Source organism: Neophocaena asiaeorientalis, unplaced genomic scaffold (assembly GCF_003031525.2).
Source record: "Neophocaena asiaeorientalis asiaeorientalis breed wild unplaced genomic scaffold, Neophocaena_asiaeorientalis_V1.1 scaffold217, whole genome shotgun sequence".
Classification (NCBI taxonomy): domain Eukaryota; kingdom Metazoa; phylum Chordata; class Mammalia; order Artiodactyla; family Phocoenidae; genus Neophocaena; species Neophocaena asiaeorientalis.
In genome coordinates, this window is record NW_020172293.1 from 2,855,098 (window position 1) to 2,879,132 (window position 24,035).

The following is a 24,035-nucleotide window of genomic DNA, read 5'->3' on the forward strand; positions in this document are numbered from 1 at the left end:
CCAAGATGCCGTGGTGAAGGGAAGTGACAGATGCCACTTCTGGGCCAACATATTTAAGAGTCTGTGCAGAACCATTGGCTCTCTCTTTCCCTGTCACGGTGACTTGGAATCCATGTGTTAAGATGGCATCACCACACCATGGATATATAGCCTGAATCACAAAGTCACTGCAAGGACAGCTTCTCTGGAGAGGTGTGCAAATAACTGACTTTGTGTGCATGAGAATAAAACGTCCTTGTGTCATATCACAAAAAACCTACAGGGTCTACTTGTTATGCAGCATAATCAAGACCATCCTGATTAACACGTCAGTTGTGAGGTATACCTCTCCTCTTGGCTCCTTTCTCTTTATAACTCCCATTTGAATGGGGCCAGCCAGCTACTGAAAGCTGGCATGCAAGGGGGAGAAGCCAGCAGAGGTAACCTGCACCATCGTCTGTGATTTGTGACATCAAACGCCTTCCCCACAATAATATATTACTTGCTTTGCCCTAAAATCGTGTTACCCTCATTCTTCGTCTGGGAGGCACACAGCACAGCCCTTGAAATCACAGGCTCTCTGCGACTGGCAGTATTTTGATCTGGTAACACTGCCTCCTCTCATCTATGAACTTGGCTTTTCATCCAGAAAGCTTCCTCTACTGAAGGTAAGGTCAAGATCATATAAATTGTTGGTAGAACACTTTCCTTTTTAAAAACTATTTCACTTTCTACATTCTGTGTATACTTCACAGAAACATTCCATAGATCCTTATAATTTCCTTGTTTTTTGCAAGACGGAGGTTTTTTGGGGGTTTTTTTCCCCCTCTTTCTTTCCATTGTTGATACCCTTGATTGTTCTCAGTGAGTTACTAAGGAACAGGAGTAAGAATGCCTTCATTCTACCACCTGGAAATGGTGCTCGCTTCTTTTTTTTTTTTTTTTTTTTTTTTCCTGCAGTACACGGGCCTCTCACTGTTGTGGCCTCTCCCGTTGTGGAGCACAGGCTCCGGACGCGCAGGCTCAGCGGCCATGGCTCACGGGCCTAGACGCTCCGCGGCATGTGAGATCCTCCCGGACCGGGGCACGAACCCGTGTCCCCTGCATCGGCAGGCGGACTCTAAACCACTGCACCCCAACAGTGCTCATTTCTTAATACCTGCTCTTCTGATTCAAATGCAGTTAAGACTTCTCTTGTCTTCTGTCTTTAACTGTGTGATTTTCATGATTCTTGACAAAATCAGTTATATACCATCTGAAAAGGAGATGTCAGTCAAAGGAATGGATGTTTATTTTTTAACTGATGTAGAGTTGATTTACAATATTGTGTTAGTATCTGGTGTACAGCAAAGTGATTCAGTTATATATATATGTTTTTTCAGATTATTTTCCATTATAGGTTATTACAATATATTGAATATAGTTCCCCGTGCTATACAGTAAATCCTTGTTGCTTATCTATTTTACGTACAGTAGCTTGTATCTGTTAATTCCATACTCCTAACTTATCCCTCCTCTCCTCCCTTTCTCCTTTGGTAAACAAGTTTGTTTTCTATGTCTGTAAGTCTGTTTCTGTTTTGTATATAGATTCATTTGTATTATTTTTTAGAGTCCACATATAAGTGATATCACATGACATTTGCCTTTCTCTCTCTGACTTACTTCACTTAGTATGATAATCTCTAGGTCCATCCATATTGCTGCAGATGGCATTATTTTATTCTTCTTTATGGCTGAGTAATATTCCATTGCATATATATATACCACATCTTAAACCAACTGACTGTTGATGGCCACTCTGGTTGTTTCCATGCCTTAGCTATTGTAAACAGTGCTGCGATGAACACTGGGGTGCATTTATCTTTTCAAATTAGAGTTTTTGTCTTTTCCTATGTATGCCCAGGAGAGGGATTGCTAGATCATATGGTAGCTCTATTTTCAGTTTTTTAAGGAAATTCCATACTGTCTTCCATAGTGGAGGAAGGGTTAACGTTGAGCTTGAACTTGAAACTCTAGTTCCAAGTTCCATAGTACAGCTCTTCACTAATGGATAAAGTTCTTTAGAGGCTGTTTCAAAGACTAGCATGAACTAGAACTTGAGATGGTTCTGAGTAAACAGACTGATAGATATCTTCCTTATCTTCACGTCCACAGTTGGCAGCATAATTACATGCAAGCTCCAGATATGCTGGACTACATACAGTAGACAGTGGAAGCGGTGCCCAACTCACCAGGCACTGAGAAAACAGCTCTAGTGTCATTTCCACATGGACACACAAGAGAGACACTAGGGAGACCTGAGGGGCGCTCAGAGACAGCAACAGGTCGGACAAAATGCCTCCTGGACTTATGGACCCCATTTCAGATACCGTCATTGTTCATGTGCTTATCTCCTTATTTTAACCCTCCACAATGTTCACGTTATAGGAAAATAACCTTTATAGCTCTCTCACTCTTTGTACTAAATGGAAGAACACATTAGACTTTTAAGTTAAAATGTACAGTGGTCCCTGGGAGCCATGGGGGATTGGATCCAGTACCCTCTTCGGATACCAAAATCCAAAGATGCTCAAGTCCCTTACACAAAATGGCATAGTATTAGCATATAGCCTATGTACGTCCTCCCATATACTATAAATCATCTGGGTCACATAATACCTAATACAATAGAATGTTATATAAATAGTTGTAAGTATAATGCAAAGGCTATAGAAGTAGTTGCCAGAGCTCAGCAAATTCAAGTTTTGCTTTTTGGAACTTTCTAGAATTTTTCTTTCCCAATATTTTCTATCTGTGCTTGGTTGAATCCAAGGATGTGAAACCCACAGATATGGAGGTCCGACTGTGTTCCTCTTTCCTCCAAAGATTTGACCACATTAGATACAAGAATACACATAAACTAATACTCTGTAGAATACTATATATCTAGTTAGTTAAATAGAAATTCTGTGTGTAACTAGGAATAAGGACTGAATAAGGACTGAAAAATTATTGAGACTAGGAGTGGACAGCTGGCTTCTGTAGGATAGAGGCCAGTTGGACATCTGTTTCTTCACTAGAAAAGACATAAAAGAAGAGCACTTCCAAACTGTAGAGTGACACAGTGACGATGACCGAGAGAGATGGCTGAACTACAGACCTTTCTGAACTCAGAGCTATTTCAAAAAAGTAACTTTCTGTCAAGGCAAAATATATACTGGAATCTATTTTCTATGGTTATCTCATATGCTCGGGAATTGAATAAGATTTCTCTTTTTAAAGAAATGGCAATGGAATAAATGTCTCTATTGCCTGACCCACTGTGAGCTACATAATTTGTTATCAAAACTTTAGAAAAATGAAAGACAGAGGAAGCAAACACCAAGGTCAATAACAAACGGAGAGACCACAGACTTGGGAAATTCAGACCCTGGCTGACCTGTTGGCTTCTTGACTTGAGGGAAATTGTTTGGCCTTCCTTAGCTTCTTAGCCTCAGTCCCTTCTGACTGACCAAACTGTCATCAATCTCTTTACCCCTGGATTCCCCACCGCTATCTGTACCAAACAAATGGTACCTGTCACATTCTAATTGTATTAGAAATATTCACTTATTCATTTGTTCATTCAACAAAAATTAATCATGCCTAATTTCGGTTGTGTGCTCCCATAAATGCTGACTTTACAAAGGTGATTCAGACAAAGTTCTTGCTCCAAAAGCATATTTTAGATGGGAGAAGAAACAAGTAAAAGCACAATAAAGGCATGATTAGATGCTACGATACAGGTACTGCAAGATGCTATGACCAGCTCAGCAGGTGTGACATTTAGGCTGGATCTGGAAAGATTAGTCTCTGCATGTGAATGCCTCATTTCTTTTACTGACTTGAAGGCAGGGGCCATGTCTCTTTGTCTGTATTTCTCACAATGCCTTTTCCATGGTAGGTGCCAAATAAATATATATGGGATGAATAAGTGAAAGAAATCCAAATTGGAAGCTTTTAATGAAGGAAAAATACAAGTGAATTTCAGAAATATAACAAAATTGTGCTCTGACAATGGGAAAAATTAACTTCAGGTACTCAAATATGTGTTGATAAAAAAGTGAAATGACTTTAAACACTAATTTGAAAATAAGAGCCTCCGAGGCTCTTCTTTTGGACATCACAAATCAGAATACTGTAATGCTAAGAGCTGCCACTGAAACAGGAAGAGAATCCATCATTTTCTTTCTCAATACTCTGTGATATAGGTATTATCTTCCCTTGACAAATGAGGTAACTGAAACAGAAAGATTAAGTCATTAGCTCCAAATCATGCAACGAGCATATGGTGGAGACTGGATTCCAACCCAGTCCTGCCGGACCCCAGAGCCAAGCCTTTTCGCTGCCAGATAATGCAGCTTCACAGCCTGACGGCCTCACAGGAGTCTGCTGGGGAGTCAATAAAGATTCTGTCTACTATTATGCAGATAAGCTCTATCCGGCAATACTGTCACCTGCATTTTTTAAAGATAGTAGAAGAGAGTAAAGGAAACCTTTGTGCTTTTCAATAATTTAGACAGAAGAAAATTCTTGACTGACTTATTTTCAAAGTCTCCAGTATAAGTTTTCAACCAGGAATCTTCCAAGTGTTTGAATTCATATCTCAAAACAAGGCGTGCTCTGATTCTCCTGATGTTTGATACCAAGGAATTAGAGCCTGGATTCCCTCAGCACCAAGATATTTCACGTATAGTACTGGATACAGCATTTTCGTCACGTTATCCTTGACTTCTCTCACTGGCACTCTTCTCACTAAGGCCACTTTTCTGGGAAGCAACCAAGAAAACAGCCACCAGAAGAGTCTGTGGTGTTTAGAAACTCCCTATCTGGAAAGTGCATCAGACTTGTGATATTTGCATTCCTCCTTACGGCCGGTCACGTGATCTTCCGGTAAAGGAAGCCTGGAATAATCCATTGTCAGAAGGTCAGGGAGGAGCAAAGCGTGTTGTGGAGAAGAGGACAGGAAAGAGGAAATGGGCGGTAGGAGAAAAAGAATGAAAAAGACAGAAGGTGAAGTGCTGTCTATAGGAATTTCCTAAGTCGTCACCTAAGCTTATCTCTAATGTTTACAATGCTGATTAAGGTTCCTTTGCAACACAGCAGCAGAAGGAAAAACGTACACACAGACCCACGCATCACAACCTTTCCCCTTTTGGATAGTCAGCTTGGAATTCATCTCAAATTACCCAAGGAAGGGGCAGCTGACCAGCCGTGGCCAGACTACATTATGGCGGAGATGCAAGTGACAGGAGACCGGAGCTTGAGGCCACTCAGCCACATTCATTACTGTCTTTTGACACCATCGCCCTTTACAACCTTCAGGTTATTTTTAGGCTCCCCATATAGTAACTTTATCCAAAGCCATCATCATCATGGTAGTAGCAACAATTATGACATCACAAATAATAACAGTTACAGCAACTGAAAAAATCTTAAATGGAAAATTTACCACTTTTGACAGATTAATTTCTATATTTCTCTGCAAAATAATACATTTTAACTTCAAAAATATACATTTGCCTTCCTCACTCAACACAAATCAACTCTCTAGCCTCCTTCACCCAGATCGCTGTCCCTATAGGCTCTTTCTCTCTATCTCTTTCTCTCTCTCTCTCTCTCTCTCTCTCTCTCTCACACACACACACACACACATACACACACACACACACGTCCCTTACACCTCATACACAGACCATACTATCTGCTCTATACGCAATGATTTTCAACGAATAGAACAGTGGAATAAACAAGGATTTAGACTTAACTGGATTCAAATTCCAACTTTTCTTTAGCAAATTGTATAATCGTAACTGTCCTGAGTTTCCTCAATCTGAAGAGCACTGGATAAAGCATGATGCCTCATATATTATGACACAGAGAGAGGGACAAACTCCATTAATTAAATGGAGAGTGTCCAACTATCAATAGAAAATAGAGGTATTTTTGTTATATGTCAACTATATCTCAATAAAACTGGGATGGGGAGATAAATTTAAAAAATAAATAAATAGAAATAAAAGAAAATAGGGGTATTTTCTATATATGCTTGAAATGAAGATGGCCATCCTTTTCTTATTTACTGAAGAATTAATCTGCTCATCTCAAGTACATCAACCCGGATTCATCTTTTGTTTCTCTTCTTCTGGGCCTACTGCCTCTTGGGAATGTGAACTTTTCAACATACAGTTCATGAGGCATATTACACATTTTTAGGGACTCTGATGAAGATTTCATAGAAGAGAAGCTTCCATTTAAAGGGGCACAGGAGATTGAGGATAAAGTATAGATTTAAATTACTCAGGCTGGTGCCAATCTCCATTTCCACGGACGATCAAAAGCCGAGTTAGACATCGCTTTTGTAACTAACTGGCGAGAGAGCAGACTTAAAACACAGAGCTTGTCTCTCTACCTGTCTCTCTACTAATTTCGATGAGTGTCGAAATCAATAACAGCCTGCCCTTGTCCCGACCAGTCCTATGGCTAAGTGTGCTCTGCTTCCGTTACCACGGTCTCCATCCGCAGATGGAGACGCCTATCTGTGAGGGGTACAGAGGAGGGTGGCCCCCCCATCTCCTGTAACCCCAAACCCACGCTGTCTGCTAACAAGTAACTATACACACAGCCAAGAAACAAAAGCATCCCGAGTCACAGTTGGGTGGTATCTGTATGGTTGTCAAGATAACCTGAGAAAACACGTAGCTGATGACAGCAGAAAGCCAAGCGTGCAAAAGGAAAACATCTCCGATTAGAAAAGAGAAGAGAGCAGAAAACAAAACCCTAATGTCAGCTTTTTAAGGAAAAGGGGTTTATCACAAGTCTACCCCTTTGCATGCTCTGTTTTAGCCTGAAAAATCTATGTACGTATGTATGCATGTATTCATTCATTCACTGTGCCCAGCACTCAGTGCTATCGGGGTACACATTAGTTGGTCCCGTGCTTTACTCAGTCAAGTGATACCCGTGCATCGCCTGCACTTTACATGTATTTGTGGTTGAAGCTGGGACGCTCTTTTAGGGGAACTGCATATCCTCCGGGTCTCTCTTCTCTCACCTCCGGTTCTCTGACTGTTGCCGATAAAAAGGGCTAAGCCGTCAGGTCAAACCCATCTGCCTCCTTCCCATAACCCCCCAAAGAGATCTGGGACAACGCAACAGTGGGCACAATCCACTCAACTATTTGTTTCCCCTTTAAACTGAAGGTCTTTACTTTCCCTCATGTTCATTAAAGAATGAGCTTTGCACGGGGAGGGGGAATCGGATGAAGGTGGTCAAAAGGTACACACTTCCAGTCATAAAATAAATAAGTTCTCGGGATGTAAAGTAAACATGATAAATGTCATAACACTGTTGTGGGTTATATATGAAAGCTGTTTAGAGAGTAAACCCTAAGAGTTCTCATCACAAGGAAGAAAATTGTTTTTCTATTTCTTTCATTTTGTATCTAAATGAGATGATAGATGTTCACTCAATGTTCTGTGATAATCATTTCGTGATGAATGTAAGTCAGATCATTGTGCTGTATACTTTAAATGTACAGTGCCACAGACCAATTATATCTCAATAAAAGTGGAAGAAGAAGAAGAAACAAAAAAAAAAAGAATGAGCTCTGCAGAGTGAAATGGCATCATATATTTGTACCTGGTCTCTCAGCCTCTCTTGGTGGCCCATGATGGCTGTGGCATGATGGGGGTATTTCTGCTTTAGATGTTCTAGGAAAGCTTCTCTCTTACGATCCATCTCTGATGTTTGCATTCCCAGTATTTCTTTGGAACTTCGAGGTCCACCTAGAGTGTGTCTCCTTGGGATGTTTCGGGAAGATTTGGAAGCTGAAACGCGACTGTTTCCATTAGAAAGGCGTTCCTTGGTTCTGCGACATTCTGCATCTTCTAAGGATGCTACCTGCGAATTGCTCTTTCCTTGTTCTGAAAAACAAAAAAGATAGAGCTCACAATTAATGATTTCACACTAGAAATCTCATCTACAGAGCACCAAGAGCATTTGGAGCAGCTGTTAAAACATGAATGCAACTTAGCACACTTGTGCGTGAGTGTGTGTGTGTGTGTGTGTTTGTGTGTGTGGCATGAAGGGGAGCAAATCAACAATCGAAAGAAATATGCAAAACTGCACTTTAGAAATCAAGATGTTGCAGCAAAAACTCTACAATTTCTGACTCTTTCCCTGAGGTTATTCAAAACGAGAACCCCTGGTCGGACTAGTTTGCAGTCAATTTGGGTTAACCCTTCACCTTCATCTGTAATTACAGAAAAGTTAACTTCCGTGATTCTGATTATTTCTTTATTTTTAAACACAGTTTCACCCTGGTAACAGGATTTTTTATATTTTTATAATCTGAAGGTGGTTTCTGAAACATCTGTTTTATCTCCAAGACCAAAAATAGCCGTTATAATCATGGACACGTGAACCACTTGAAAATTCAATTTCTCCCTGTTATCACAAACCAAGCAAGCCGAAGAATATTATTACAGGTAATAATCGAGGGGATGTAAAGGCTTAGACACGTTTTACTTGAAACAGACTTTATCTGAAATACTCAATGAAAAGGGAAGAGAGATGGTGCATTTTGAAGGTCCTGACCCAGACACCTGGCCTCTGAGCTGGCCAGGTAGGAACAAGTGATTCCTACTTAGAACTGAGCAACTGAGGCCGGCAATGACCATGCATAGCGAATCTCCACTCATTCTCAATGGATGGCAAATGGAGTGTCAGGTTTGAATATTCCAGTTAACTGAGAAAGAGGAGTTACTTCCTTTTTTTTTTAATGAATTTATTTATTTTTTATTTATTTATTTTTGGCTGTGTTGGGTCTTCATTGCTGCGTGTGGTCTTTCTGTAGTTGCGGCGAGTGGGGGCTACTCTTCGTTGCAGTGCGCAGGCTTTTCATTGCAGTGGCTTCTCTTGTTGCGGAGCACAGGCTCTAGGCATGCGGGCTTCAGTAGTTGTGGCACATGGGCTCAGTAGCTGTGGCTCACAGGCTCTAGAGTGCAGGCTCAGTAGTTGTGGCGCATGGGCCTAGTTGCTCCGCGGCACGTGGGATCTTCCTGGACCAGGGCTCAAACCCATGTTCCCTACAATGGCAGGCGGATTCTTAACCACTGCGCCACCAGGGAAGTCCCAGGAGTTACTTCTTAAAAAAAAACCACCAAAACAAAACAGAACAAAATACAGAATAGGAAGAGAGAGTAATAAGCATTCTGAAGTACTTGAGAAGCTTGCAAGTTCTCTTCATGGAGAGCAGCTCATATACAGTAACACAGACGCAGGCAGAGTAAGGTATCCTCGTCCACTGAATTCCCTGGAAAAGCACAGGGCTGGGTCTCAGGAGTCCTGCCTTTAATCCTAGACTCAGGACAAAGGATGGGACCTCTCTCAGCCTCACTGTCTTCATTAATAAAATAAGCATGGTTGAACTGGTATTAGATATGCAAATTTAAATACTCTCTATTTGTTAATTTTTAAATTATTTTTTGGCTGTGCCACACCACGCAGCATGTGGGATCCCAGGTCCCCGACCAGGGACTGAACTCGCGCCCCCTGCCTTTGAAGCACGGGGTCTTAACCACTGGACTGCCAAGGAAGTCCCATTTTTTAAATTTTTTATTATAAATATACTCTAAATTATTTTTAAAAAATAAGTTTCCAATTTAAGAGTGTATTTGCTAATTATCTTTAAAAATTAAGTACAGAAAATACACCCAATATTTAAGAGTTTTAGGATAGAGTCTCAGAGAACTAAATCTTGACACCAGTGATATAAACCAACACGTGTCCAGAGTTTACACGTAAACTAGCTCCTCCAGAGGCAATGACACCAATACAGTTTCCCTCTTCTTTACCTAGAAATGCTCGTGTCTAGAACTGTAGGTACAACAGCCTTGCTTAGGCACAGAAAATACTGTAATCTCTGGCTCTTTGTCCTGCTCCAGTTTTTCACCCCTAGATGTGTGTTCTGGGAATAATTCTTCTCGTTTACCCTTCACTTCTCATTACGTGGCTAATTACAGCATCTCCATCAGATACTGATGAGGAAAGGGAAGGGAAAAAAGCTCAATTAGTTCATTCTCCTTTTCATTAGTTTCAGCAGTACGTTTAGAAGGGGGAGAAGACAGAACTATTGGATTAAAAGACATTGAAAAAAACAAATAAATAAAAAGGCTCTGGGACTCAGTATGAAACCAGGGAGGCTCAAATCACTCCTGAAATAATGGAATTGAAATCTGGAAGAATGGGTGGAAACGGTTCCCTTTTTCTTCAAATGATGAGAAGAAGAGTCTTCCACTGAAAATCACCTTGAACATGGGAGCACCTCAAGTTACGCAATGATTGAGTGAAGTATTTTTTCAACAGGGGAAGGGATGGCGGTAGGAATTACACAGAAGCCCTGAGTACTAGGCCCTGCTCCACTGCCAACTCTACATGTGGTTTTAGCCAAGCCGTCTGGTGTCTGTCTGTCTTGATTTCCTACCTACAAAATGGAGAGTGCGATAACATTACCTGTGCTACTGATACTGCAGGATCAATAAGAAAATGGTGAGAAGAGAACGCAACTGTTTATTATGAGCTTTCGTGCACGTGTTTCTTTGGAATTTCCCTTAGCACCCAGCCCGTGCTAATCATTAGTAAGCATCCAATAAAGACCTTTGGGTTGGAAAAAAAAAAAAAAGATACTGGGAGATTAACTATAATTCCATTCACTTAGTTTACCTTCTCATTATATGGGCTCACGTGATGGCTACCTTATTTGTGGTTTCTTCTCTAACGACCCAGAGGTAATAGGATCTACGGGATAAAGCCAGGTGCAGAAAATGCCGTATCTCAGGTTGGTAAATACGTGGGCAATCTGAAGAGGTTCAGCCTTATCTTTTTGAGTGTGTGCATGTGAGTTTTGTATTAGCCAAAATTGTTATATATGTGATATAACACAGCTGACTTCCAAATGGATTTTTACGATTACTTCTTTTTTTTTGACCGTACCGCACGGCTTGTGGGATCTTAGTTCCCCAACCAGGGATTGAACCTGTGCCCCCTGCATTGGAAGCACGGAGTCCTAACCACTGGACCGCCAGGTAATGCCCTTGATTACTTTTGACATCATGAAAATAATATATTTGAAAAGTCATCCAGGACAGCTAGATTAATTAGCAGGATGGAATCGCTGGGAAGGTGATTTCTTCACCTGGACATAACACACAAGTATCCACATACACCCATAAGGATAAACACTCCTGTTCTTCAACTACCAACAAGGGCAGAAAGTTCCATTCGGCCTCGCTTTGCCACACAGACTCACAAGAACCATTCTGTTTCATCTCAGGATCCTCAGAAGGGGTCGAAACTGCCAGAACAGCAATGCCTTGGAGACTGAAAAGAGTTTTGCACGTTCTTTGAGATAAATTGGGAAAGGAGCGGGGAGGGGCAGAGCTGGAGTTCAGAGTCCATCTGTCAACATCCACTTTTGAGCAGCCCCCAACTCTGCGACCCTCCAAGCCCCACCCTTCCTAACACTGCCCACTAAGAAGGTCACGTCAATCTTAGGTCACTTCTCCATTTTTTCTATCGTGTGGATTCTTCTAAAATGTCTCCAGGTGCTTACGGAGGTTTAAGGCGAGGTGGAGGGCAGCAGCGAACGGCACCAGTGCACTGCCCCTGGCAGACACCTAACTGCCCTGGGCGCCCACTCCCTCCCCGGCCTCACCTGCCTGCCCCTCACTTAGCTCTGGGCCCCATCTGCTCACGGGTCCCCACCAGGCCCCTGCTCCACTTTCACGGCACCCATAACAACCCAACGCTGTTCCCACACGAAGCCTCCCGGTCACTGGAGCCTCTCCCACCATGAGACTCAGTTCTTGGAAGCCACCGACTCCCATGCCCGAGGGAGAGGAGACTGCTCTCCCATTCCGGTCATCTGGGGAGAATGGGATCTTTCAGCCGAGGAGGAAGCAAACAAAGGGGAGCAGCAGATGATGTGTAGTCGCAATTCCACAGCGCGGAGTCAGAGATCTCAAGTCCCACCAATTCCTCACCATCCACATGGACACGCTGTCCCAGGCGTGCAAACAGAAACACAGTGCTAACCCTTGCCTGGAGGGCACTTTGGTGCTAACATTTAAGTCTGGGTGTGTCGAGCTGTTTGCTATTCTGGGAATCGGGGTCAAACAAATAATGAAGCTGGAGCCTGGAGACAAGGCTTCCAGTTTTCCCTCCCTACCCCTCCCCAGCCCAGAGCCATCCCTCTGGCGGCTCGTTTCCAGCTGGGAGCTTCCAGGGGAGAATGGCCCCTCCAACCTTTCCCAAGCAGGAGTGGGTGGGGATCAAGAGAGCAGAAGTGCCAGAGAGAGACTCTTCTGAGTTTCAAAGGGCCTCCTGGCTGGGATGGAGACTTCTGGAAAGGAAAAGTAGAAAGTGGGGACACGGGGAGGGGCAGGTATGTACCAGGTATGCCGGGGAGGCAGAGGATTACGGAGGATGGGTCATCCAAAGGTACACACCCACACAGCAAATCATCCTGCAGGCGGGGGGCCGCGGGAGCTGCCGAGACTGGCTTCTTGGCCCCCTCTCGGGTTGCCTGGGCTGGGTCGGCTGACCTGCAGAATGGGATCCGGACCTGGCATCATTTAGGCATCCCACGCCTGCCTGCTACCCGAGAGCCAGGAACAGGGCTGTTGGCTTTCCTGACATTGTATTCCTGGGTCAGATTAGGCAGCAACTGGCCTCCTAGGGAAGGAGTCCCCCACTGCTTCCTAGTGGCTGCTGGTCAGCTGTCTCTAAGGTGTCGCTTTTTCAATTGTGCCGGGATGCTCTCTTGCATCGGAACATCGCGGGGAGTTGCAGCTTTGACTCGCTGTACAATCTACCTGGATCTACCGTGGCAGCAGCCACATTTTGTCTGTCCGTGTATTCAAACCATAACATCCTCCTGTGCACACGGAAGAAAAGTGCATTTTCCAGTCCCCTTCATCTAGCTGGGGTCTTGTTCTAATCCCGGGCAATGCAATGTGGGTAGAAGTGATGTGGGCCACCTGTAGTCCTGGCCCCTGACCTCCTGAATAATCTTCCGTGCCCTTTCTCTTTCCCCTTTGGCCGGTTAAATGCAAAAGCTCCAGCAGAAGCCTCCCAGAGCCTGGGGAATGGCGTCATAACTAGACAGAAGGAACCTAGGCCCCGGGGTGGTCTGGAGGTAAACCACCCAGCAGTTCCACTCGGCCAAGAATGTCCACATTCCAACGCGTTCAAAAAAATTAACCTTGATTATGCTAAGCCACAGACATTACGGCAATCAGGTTATCTGACTCCTATGTATCGCATATTCTGTTGGGGGCCCACAGGGTTCCTCAGTTTGCCAGCTCTCTTGTTAATATCATAAAGATCACCACCAGAGACAAATTGGCACAGAAATTACAGCTGAAACCAGATCATTATGTACATTGCTCTAAAAACCTGACAAAATTTAAAAAAAGAGGTTTCTGGAAGAGATTTTAGACAAAATAGCAACAGCCCCTCCCCTACCCAGGAAAGCATTCTTGTCTCAAAGGTTGGTTTGCTGATTAATTGATTGATTCATTTTTTCGCAAATATTTATTGAGTGACTGCTCCAAACGCTGAAAGGAGTTAGGAAGTGTAGTGAAATGGCGATCTAGAGAGACTTAATTCCCTTCCCTCAAAGAAGATCCACATTATAATTAGGGAGACAGACAACGAACAGATAATGTGTATATAAATGTCACATAGTGATAAGTGCTCTGAAGAGTAAAGCAGGATAAGAGACAGAAACCAATGGGGCAATTTTAGAGGAGACCGGAGCAGAGACCAAAATGTCTGGGACTCCCCGAGCTTGCATTCTGTGGGGCTGCCAATACTATTCTTTTTTCCGGCTTCATTGAGATATAATTGACATATAACCTTGTCTGAGTTTGAGGTGTACGATGTATTGAATTGATACACTTATATATTGTGAAATGATTACCACCACAGTAAATACTGGTATCTTACACGGGAGAATCAGGGGTGGCAGAGGTAAGCAGGTGCTGACTGCACTTCACTCGCACAGGGTCTTCACCCAAGACCTTTGGGGCCAGAGCAAAAGCAGTCGCCTCAGGGCTGCTGTGGGTGGACAGGCATCCCCAGGAACCCCCAGGACCCCTCTGAGGAGTCCAGGGCCTTCAAAAGAAGCGTGATACGGTTCGATTCAAATTCAACCGCTAATTACTAAGCACCTCTGTGCACTTACTTGCAAGTACCCTTTCACACTGTTATTACTCACTAGCTGACAATTTAGCCCTGGGAGCCTCATTTATAAGAGCTATTCTCGAGGTGACCATATGCGCCCAGTTTGCCAAACAGTTCTAGGTTACAACTGTCGTCCCAGCGAAATTATTTATAGCATTCCCCCCTTTCACTCTCAAAACTGTCTCAGTTTGAACAAGTTACATGATCACCCAAGGGATCCTTATCTATTGTAGATTGATAAACTCAAAGCCCTGGGGTGGTATAATTAGCCTTCTGTTCAGCGCGAATTTCTTGATCGCTGTCTCATGCCTGGTGCTCAGTTAGGTGCTGGGGATGTGAAGACAAAGAAGGTATGTTCTCTGTCCCCCGAACACCACACTGCCACCGGCATTACAATGCCAAATGCGATCAAGTGTGCAAGGATAGGAGTGGGCGTGTGGTATCTCGGGTGATGCCGGTATCAGAGGCCTGGCCTCCCTGCGTGGGCCTCTCGCGCATCAAAGAACTGGAGATGAGGCCACACTCCTTCACAGCACCATTTTCACCCAGGACTCAACCGGATCTTAGAAATCTAACTGGGATTCTTAGCTCCCTTTCACAGTCTCTCCAGCCACCCCTTCCAGCCTCCCTGACCTCTAAATGCTGGTGTGCCCTGGGGCGCATCTCTGGGATCTTTCCTTCTGCACATGGACCCAATCCTAGCCCATCTTTCACAATCCCCGGTCCCCTCTCCTCAATTCCAGCCATGAATATCCAAATCGCAATCAACATCATCTCCACTTGGATGCCTGATAAGCCTCTCGATCCTACCATATCCAAAAGATTTTCTGCTCTCCACCCACTTCCAAGCCATTAAACACCCTCTCATCTACTCCTCTCAAACACTTTCCCATTTAGGTAAATGGCAACTCCCCAAAGGCGCAGACCAAAATTTTTGAACTCATCTCTGACTCCTCTGTCTCTCGTACACCCCCATATCCGATACCTTGGCAAATTTGGTTTCATCCTCAATACTCTACTACCCTACCCGCTGGCCCAAGCGAGGGCCTGGTTTACTGTGGAAGCCTCCCAACTGGGCTCCCTGCCCTCCCCCACTCCCACTGGGGTGATTCTCAGTACAGCACCCAGGATCTACCCTTTATGAGACCACTCAGACCTGCCAGCAGCTCCCACCTCCCTTGAAACAGATGCCCAAGTCCTTACTACCCTCTCACAGGCCCTACCTGATATGGCCTAGAATTATCTCTTAACCTCTTTTCTTCCCGTCCTTTCCCCACTCTGTTCTTTGAAAATGCTCTTCCTTCTTTCGGATGTTTGTTCAAATATCACAGCAGTGACGTTCTCCCTAATGACCTTACTCTGGGTTCACCCCCTGCCCCCTCCCCACACTCAATCCTCCCTTTCCCTGCCTTATTTTTCCCCACGGCCTTATTTCCACCTAACAGAGTTACTAGCTAAAATAAAAGATGCCCAGTTAAATTTGAATTTCAGATAAATAACGAATAATTTTTAGCATAAGTATGTCCTGAATATTGCATGGGATATACTTATACTAAAAAATTATTTGCTGTTTATCTGAAATTCAAATTTAACTAAGCATTCTGTATTTTTCTTTGCCAAATCTGGTAACCCTGCCACCTAATATGCCATCATCTCTTTTCCTTATTTGTTCATTGTCTAGCTCCACCACTCCCCTTCCCCCCAAACTTGGCCCTCAGAATAAAAATTCAATGAAGGCAAGTGTTTTTAGTCTATTTTGGTCATTGCTGGATCCCCAGCAGCTAAAACAGTAACTCCCAAGTAACAGATGCTCAATATTCATTGAATGAATGAAGAAAGAAAGTGATCACACTCAGTCTGACAGTCTCCAGCCTCTGAAATATCTTCGAATTGCTACGGTTGTTTGAAAGTCGTTTCTTAAATCGGTCCCACTCTTGTTGCCCCTCTAGATTCTGAGTATTTTTATTTCAACAGAAGCCCAGAGGTTGAACTCCTGCTGTAGGATCATGTCTATCAAAATGGGGAGAGAAAGGGAGGCGAGGGAGCCCCACTGAGGAGAGCGTGGTGCTTTGGAAGCACAAACACAGCCGGCTAGTTGATGGCTATGCGACTGGGATTCTCCAGGATTTACTGGTCTTAAGGTTTCCTGCATTTCACTGGTGGGTGGGTGGGAGTGTGTGTGTGTCTATCTCTTCTAATTGCATTTTCTTCTGTCTGGCTTAGTTTTGCATTTTCGGTGCAGATGAGTCACTCGTTACTTCCATTTTGCCTTTTTAAAAAACACACACCTTTCCCCCTGTGCAGTTGCTTCTCCCACGCACATCACAGCAGCCCGGCAAACACCGTTACTAACTGGACCCCGGATGAACCTGGGGTAGGCTGGGGGCTGGGGGCTTCTCGATTGTTTGGTGTCTGAACATGCTTCCTGTATGATACTGCAGGGTAGGCTCTGGAATCACAGACGTCAGACACTGCACAGCAGAGGAGTCCTTTCTCCACTGCAACCCAACCCCACTGCAAAATTTCTTTGGAACAACATAGGCTTCTGGAAATTCCCTACGGAAAAGACAAGTCTATTATAAACACAAAGGGAAACTGCTCGGAGAAAATTATCTAACAGCTCCCAACTTTTGAATGAAAGCATACAGAAAATTCACCGAGTTTTCCATCTCTCCCCGCACTTGGACAAGTGCTCCCCTGCTGTTCCGATCTGGAAAAGAAAACAGCCCAAACTCTGCGGTTTAACTCTCAGATACGACAAAACTTGCATCCAACGTGCCTTTGCCTCATGGAATCCCCCAACCAATGAATGGAAGTGTTGCCGTCCCAGAGAGAGCTTTCCAGAAAGAGCTCCTCTCTCCCACGGCTGGAGCAGTGAGGATGAAAAGCTGCTTTTAGCGATAGGTTTGTCATTGCCTAGAGATCTAGCACGTACTGACGGCTTACGGGGCTACAAACGTGACATCACCCCGCCACTTCTTTTGCTGCTTAAGCAAATCCTTCCAGAGATAAAGTCCAGCTCACAGCTCTCCACTCAGTTTGGGAAACGCACCACCCCAAGAAATACGCCTTTTCTGTGCCAGGCGCCCGGTCTGCAGTTCTAAAAAGCAGCCGCCAGCGGCGAGGGACACGCGGAACCGTAACTCCATCTTTGAATGAGCCTGTTACTTACCCTGCATCTGTCTGCTGTCTGCTGAGTAAGGAAGGCACGGCTCACATTTCTGGCTTTCATTTTCTTCCATTGTCCCTGCCTACGGCCCAGGCCCTTCGCTGGTCTTTAAACTTCAGAGCGCAGTTCTGAAAAAGCTCCCAGAAAGCGCCTGGAAAGGGGCCCGGGGGTGGGGAGGAGGGAACGGTGCGAAACCCCACCCCAAACTACTCTCCACTCCGGTACAAAGTCTCTCTCGCCGGGGAAAACTGCATTCCAGCGCCGGGCCTCCGGCGTCCCCCCGCGCGCGCGTCCCCGCGTCCGTCCGTCTGTCCGCCCGCCCGCGGGCCGGGCCCCCGAGGAACGCGGGCTGTGCCCAGGCCAGCCCCGCGCCGCGCGCTCCCGTAGGCCCCAACAGGTGATGCGCTCTCCTGCCCGGGACCCGCACGGCCTGTGGCCCCTGCCACCAACTGCGGCGACTCCGCAGCCTAGGAAGGAAAACATTTCCCAGGATCGCCGGCAGGAGCCTTTGCTGGAAGCCGCTTCTCCCGTCTCTTTAATCTCAGACACAGAATCAGCCTTCCCAATAGGCTGATATCCAGAGAAATAAACAGCCGACTGCGGAACGTCCCAAATTTCAGTGAAATCCCATTTTAAAAGGACAGTGAGAAAGACAGGGTATATGCTGAAGGTTCTTGAGTAAACACTTTCCGACACCGACTGTTTAGAACTTGATTAACAGACACAAAGAGGCAGCTGACTTTTCACGCAATCAACTTCAATCTCTTCAGCTGGACTTATAAAAGTCTGTACTCCTTTCCCTACACTTTCTCGACTCTTCTTCCTCTCCCCAACACACACACACACACACACACACACACACGCACACACACACACACACGCACACACACACACACACGCACACACACACACACACGCACACACACACACACACGCACACACACACACACACGCACACACACACACACACGCACACACACACACACACGCACACACACACACACACGCACACACACACACACACACACACACACACACACACGTTGATCACAAATCTGAAAAGCAAACTAGTAAAATCAACCTTTTGAATCTCTCCAGTTAATGACTTTAAAATATTTGAATGGATTCAATGCTTTTCTTTGGAAGGAACAGGGTTACATCCAACTTACTCATTCTCCCTTTAAACTACCTACAAATATTTATTTTGTTCTTTACCCAGTCCTTGAAACACTGGCAAATTTCCCAGAAAGTGAAAAGAGGAGGCACAGTGTCCACAAAAAAAACAACAACAACAAAACGGGGAAATAATCTGAGCAATGTGGGTGCTGCTGTTTCAGATACGGACAAGTAACACACTCACTGGGAGGGAGAGCGTGATATCTGTAGGAGCCCCATCATTTTGGGGGGTGGGGAACACGGTGGTTAGGCCGCTGCCCATAACTTGAGCCAGTTTACAGTTCATTCAGTCAAGGTTTTAGATTAATTTAGATGAAGCCTGTGTGCAGAACAATGGCTGGCCTATGCTCCTGATTCTGACCTTGAGTCACCCGTGTGCTTTGGCAGCGTGGGGGACATATTTTGGCCACTTAGGAGAAGAAAGATTCGGAAGGCTGTAAAGGACAAAGAAAAGTCATCCTGCCAGGGAAGTGAGCTCAACTCACATCAGGAAGGGAAGAAGAGACCCCTCAACTCCTAGAAGAATTTTTCTTGAAACCCAAGAAGTGGTAGATCATCCACAAAGTTAAAGCCAAGCCTGGTAGCAGGAAGGCGGGCAGTTGGGTTTGAAGGCGCAGGTAACTCAAGGACGCCGTGACTTTGCAACAGAAGGACCTGGTAATCTTGCTTTAAGGAGGAGCTAATCTTACACAGTTTCTGTACTGGTAGCCTGCGGCAAAAGCCAGTCGCATCTCCTTTCAACCTGACTATTTCCTTGGGTACAAAGTGCTTATGAAGGAGGAATCTGTGTTCAGGCCCCCAGGTCCAGATTATCCGGATCCTTGTATAGATGTTGGGTATTTGTCTTCAGATGATTCATGCCAGAAAGGATGGGGGCAGGGCAGACGGAGAGAGCGGGCAGCACCAGGTCATCAGCCTAAACCAGACGTCCCTGGGCTTTGGGCTCTGACACCAACCTGACTGGATGCGGTGTGCGAAGAGCCTGCTTCTGGTAGTTTCCACCTGTCACCTGACACAGTACAGAGGCACAGGAAAGTGCGGGGTCCCAGGATGAAGGAGGTAGCAAGGCACCTCCAAGGGCAGTCCTCAGCAAGCAACAGCACCCCGCCCTACCTGGGGCCCTTCCAGACTAGCTCAATCCAGGAAGAAAAGATCCATTTTGAGATGCAGATTTTGCCTGCCTGGGGCTGTTTGGAAAGTGTGAGAGCAGACGAGCTCCTCTTGATGACGCCCGGGTAAGCAAGATGGGGGCGGCTCTCCCAAGCGTCCTGAACTCTGCTTAGTTTCCTGGCAGCCCAAGGAACCCCCTTGGGGGACCACGTGTCTTAGCTGATCGAACCCTCCCCTCCCCCAAAGCAAAGCAGACTGCTGCCTCTGTAGACATTCCTCGAAGCAGAATTCTCTGGGGAATGCACAAAAGAAAAAGGCATTAGCAGTGAAGATCATTAACATAAATCGTTAAGGACCATGAAATTTAGACATATTTACAGTAAAACATGTTCTCCTGAAGTCAAACTTTCTGACCACAATATGGGGAAAAGCTTCTTCTCTACTCATTACTGGCCCTTTGTTCCTCCTTCTTGAGCACAGGAACTGGCAACACTTTGAGAGGCTCTGTGTTAATGCCATGGCACTATTCTATACATCTCTCCCCAAAACACACAGCCCTTTACTAAGAACTTTTCGCTGATTGTCAGTTTCTCTGACAGGGGTCTCTGGAAAACAGTAACCGTATTCCACAATCTACATTAGCTTAGTAACTCATATCTTCATGAAACACACTATTATTGTCATTGCCGTTACTGTGGAGATGTTCTTTCTGGAAGAAACACTATTTGAACTTCATGTATACAAGGCTTTTCAGTTTAATTTAATTTCTGGATTTAAAAATTGCTAGGACAAACCAATCTGCCTACCGCCAGACTTTGAAATTTGCTGTGAAAGGCGTAAGGAAAGCGGGAAGAACTTGACATGTGATTTTCCCGCAGTCACATAGAGAACTACAAGAGGTTAGCAGCAGGCTACATTTTCAACTCCATTTCAGTTAACTAGGAAGGGTGCAAGACGATTTCTTGGTTAATGGCTCCATATGTTGGCCATTCGTGACTCAAAATGAGCTAAGACACAGAGACGTGTCATTTAGAAGGAAAGATGGGACTTCCCTGGCAGTCCAGTGTTTAAAGCTCCACGCTTCCAACGCAGGGGACGCGGGTTTGATCCCTGGTTGGGGAACTAAGATCCCACATACCGTGTGGTGTGGCCAAAAAAAAAAAAAAAAATCATATCATCTGAATAAAGACAATTTAAAAATAAATAAAAGGAAAGACAACTGATGAGATAAAAGAGTGATGTAAGGGCAAACGGTGATTTTGCACTCAGAGCAAACCTGTGGCTGGACTGGGCCATTACTGGTTGTGATAATAGAACTTCAACAGGCATTGCCATGCTGGGCATTAATCACAAAAATCATAAACTGTTGTGTATGACTTCTCGGCAGGCCTATTTAATTACAGGGCTGAGGAAAGCATGTCAACTGCCTTTGTGTAAGTTTTTCAAGAGAGAAATCATGGCTGGAATCAAGCATTTGTGGAATTGTGCTGCTATGTTTCAATTTTTGTTTTCTTTTCTTTCTTTTTTTTTTAACTTTAAACCCTATTAAGAACACGAGAGCTAAAAATGATATGACATTGGGACACAAAAGAAATAATTATTGCTGGGCAAAGTCATACAATATAATTTTCCAAGGCATTGATAACTGTGAAAGTCAAACAAAACGAAGTGAAAAACGAGCAACAATGTTTCAATCAGAGACCTCATGTCTGACGTGTCACCCACCTCCTTTTCTAAAGGACACACTGTTGTGTGTCACTCTGTAAGTCAGAAATAAAGGACTTTTGACAACTGGGAAAACATTTGCTTAAACGGGTGATCTGGTGAATGAAATGCAGGATCTTCAATCCTACTGTTGCCAGCTGTGTGTCAGCTGGGTAGGGTGACTGTATACTTAAATATAAACCAGAGCACTTGTGATAGGGAAAGGGGACACCACTAATAATGACAACAGGACAAGATGCAGAAACTATGACTGCCCCTGGCAAACCAGCACAGATGGTCACTTACGTGTAGTCCAAGATAAGCCCTACATACTCCTCTGGTTTCCAAATGCAAAATGAACATAATAATGCTGTTTGAGTTTCCCAACACAGACCTCAAAAGAGAAACTTAAGCATTAGTTAAAGGTGTGAGCCTCATCTCTGTATTACCAGCCCCACCAACAATTTCACATCAAGAAACACAGATTCTACGATATGATATTCTGTATGATTCATCCACTAAAACAGAATTTTCCTTTCTGTGTTTAGGGCGAAGATCTCACAGATGGGACCAGGTAAGCATTTATAGCTCCAGCATCTCTCCACAGAATAACCAATCTTCCTCACAGTTCTTAAAATCCCCATTGCTCCAAAGAGACCCTGCTGGCCAAGGAGAAGGGAGGTGGCCAAGAGCCCCCCGCTCCACTCAAGTCTCTCTATTCCGATGTCCTGGAACTTTCCTCCCCTACGTCATAACAGATTCCTCATGCGTTTATAAACGTGAGCCACACTTAGATCCAATGTGTTAATGCTTTAAGCAGATTTGCTTTCTTTTCAAAAGAATCCATTGATGTTAGTTTTTATTGGGGTTTCTTTTTATCTCTTTTAAGTTGCTAGATACAGGAGAGCACAGACCTCCTCTGCAAAACACTGCAGCTAAGCTGCCATGTGTGCAGTACGTCAGGGTGGAGCTCACGCGGGGTCACCGCAGACCCGGTCTGGATCCCAGGTGGCAGCTTTTAAGTGAAAACTGCAACTTGTATGTGCTCATGCCTTTTCTCCCAGAGTGAACTAAACCACGACATAGTCCGCAGAATTCCTAAAGGCCCAGGATGGAATCCACGGGAATGTGAGAACTTCCACAGACGTTAGTGCCCTGCTGGCTTCCTCGCTTTTCCCAGTGATACCATTATGAACCCTTTCAGTATGGAGTATTTGGTGAGGCCTCACTGGAAAGGGACTTCGCTGGCCTATTTCTGCTTTGGGGCTTCTCCACATGGCCTCCCTCAAAAGCTGCGGTGAGCCATCGGGGGTCGGGGGGGAACAAGAACTAAGGGGAGCCAATCACAGAGCCAGAAGACTGGGATCCTGTGGGTCCCTTCTCCCCACTGGCCTCCCCCATTCTGCAGATGAGAAAACTGAGGCCCGGAGCGTTAATGCCAGTCAGGGTCCTGTCTCTCCTGTATCCTGGTCAGCCTTCACCCTGTTAAACTTGCTGAATACTTAGGATCTTTTTTTTGTTTGTTTTAATTTTTATTGGAGTATAGTTGATTTACATCGTTGTGTTAGTTTCAGGTGTACAGCGAAGTGAGTCAGTTATACATATATCCACTCTTTTTTAGATTCTTTTCCCATATAGGGCATTACAGAGTACTGAGTAGAGTTCCCTGTGCCAGACAGTAGGTCCTTATTAGTTATCTACTTTATATATAGTAATGTGTACATGTAAATCCCAATCTCCCAATTAATCCCTCCCCCCTACTTAGGATCTTTTATCCTCTTTTCTCACGACCACCTTAGGGGGTCTCTCAATTATTCTAATTCCTTTTGCTCTACTGAAATGAAGAATCAAGTCAGGGTTGGTAAAGGGGAGGTTATACCCAGCTTCTAAGATCCCTCTCCCCTCGACTATAGAATTGGGTCTGGTATTATTCGGGGAGCACTGCTGTACAAGCCACACGGCACCAGGCATAGCATCCTCTCTGCTCACTGAGACCTGGTGTGCGCTGTGTGTGCCAGCCGGTGTGCTGGTTCTGTACCGCCATGGACCATCCCAGGTGGGCAGGGCTTCCCTGAGGAGGTGAGGCTGGGACCAGCCATCAGAGGTGCTGGAGAGGAGCCTGGACATGGTCAGTAGGGGAAAGAGCCTGTGAGATGAGCTGGGGGAGGCGTGGCCAGGAAGGCACACCTGTACAGTACAGGGGTGGGGTGTGGGGCCCTGAGAGCCTGCCCTGGAGGTGACCTTGATTCAGCAGAAACCAGGTCTACAGACATGCGTCTTGGGGCCCTAAGGGGAGGGAATGGTCCTTACTGCTCCCTCCCCTGAGCCTCTGCTCTCCTCCACCCCTACCTCTAGAACTCAGAGCTCCTCACCTTTCCTACCAGGGCAGGGGAACCCATTTCAAACTGGACTGATGGTCTCCATATGCTTCAGTGCCAAGTAAACGCTGAACTAGACTTTGTTTCAATAATGCATCTAGACTTGTTTTTTCAGTTTTCTCAGCAGTTCTTAGCTTTGGTGAGTAACAGCCACAAACTATTTGTAAGAGAGCCACCGACAGCAGAGAATGGAAAGGTCAGTGCGAATACACGGCCCTTCGGTTCCCGCGAGGTGGGGGGAGAGGGGAGGGGTG

General features: G+C 45.0%; 1 protein-coding gene across 11 annotated transcripts in view; it reads right to left on the reverse strand.

Annotated features, from left to right (window-relative positions):
• KIAA1217 (KIAA1217 ortholog) overlaps positions 1-17,608 on the reverse strand; it is a 319,334-nt gene extending 301,726 nt beyond the window's left edge. For 6 of the 11 annotated variants that reach the window (XM_024765955.1, XM_024765947.1, XM_024765939.1 and 3 more), the window contains exons 1-2: positions 17,417-17,608; positions 7,639-7,922 (exon numbers count right to left, since the gene is read on the reverse strand). In XM_024765955.1, coding sequence (XP_024621723.1) covers positions 7,639-7,922; positions 17,417-17,486 — 354 coding nt within the window. In that variant the 5' untranslated portion in view covers positions 17,487-17,608. The remainder of the gene's footprint in view (positions 1-7,638; positions 7,923-17,416) is intronic. The other 5 variants (XM_024765918.1, XM_024765972.1, XM_024765981.1 and 2 more) reach the window with 1 other exon arrangement.
• Between the last annotated feature and the right edge of the window lie 6,427 nt (positions 17,609-24,035).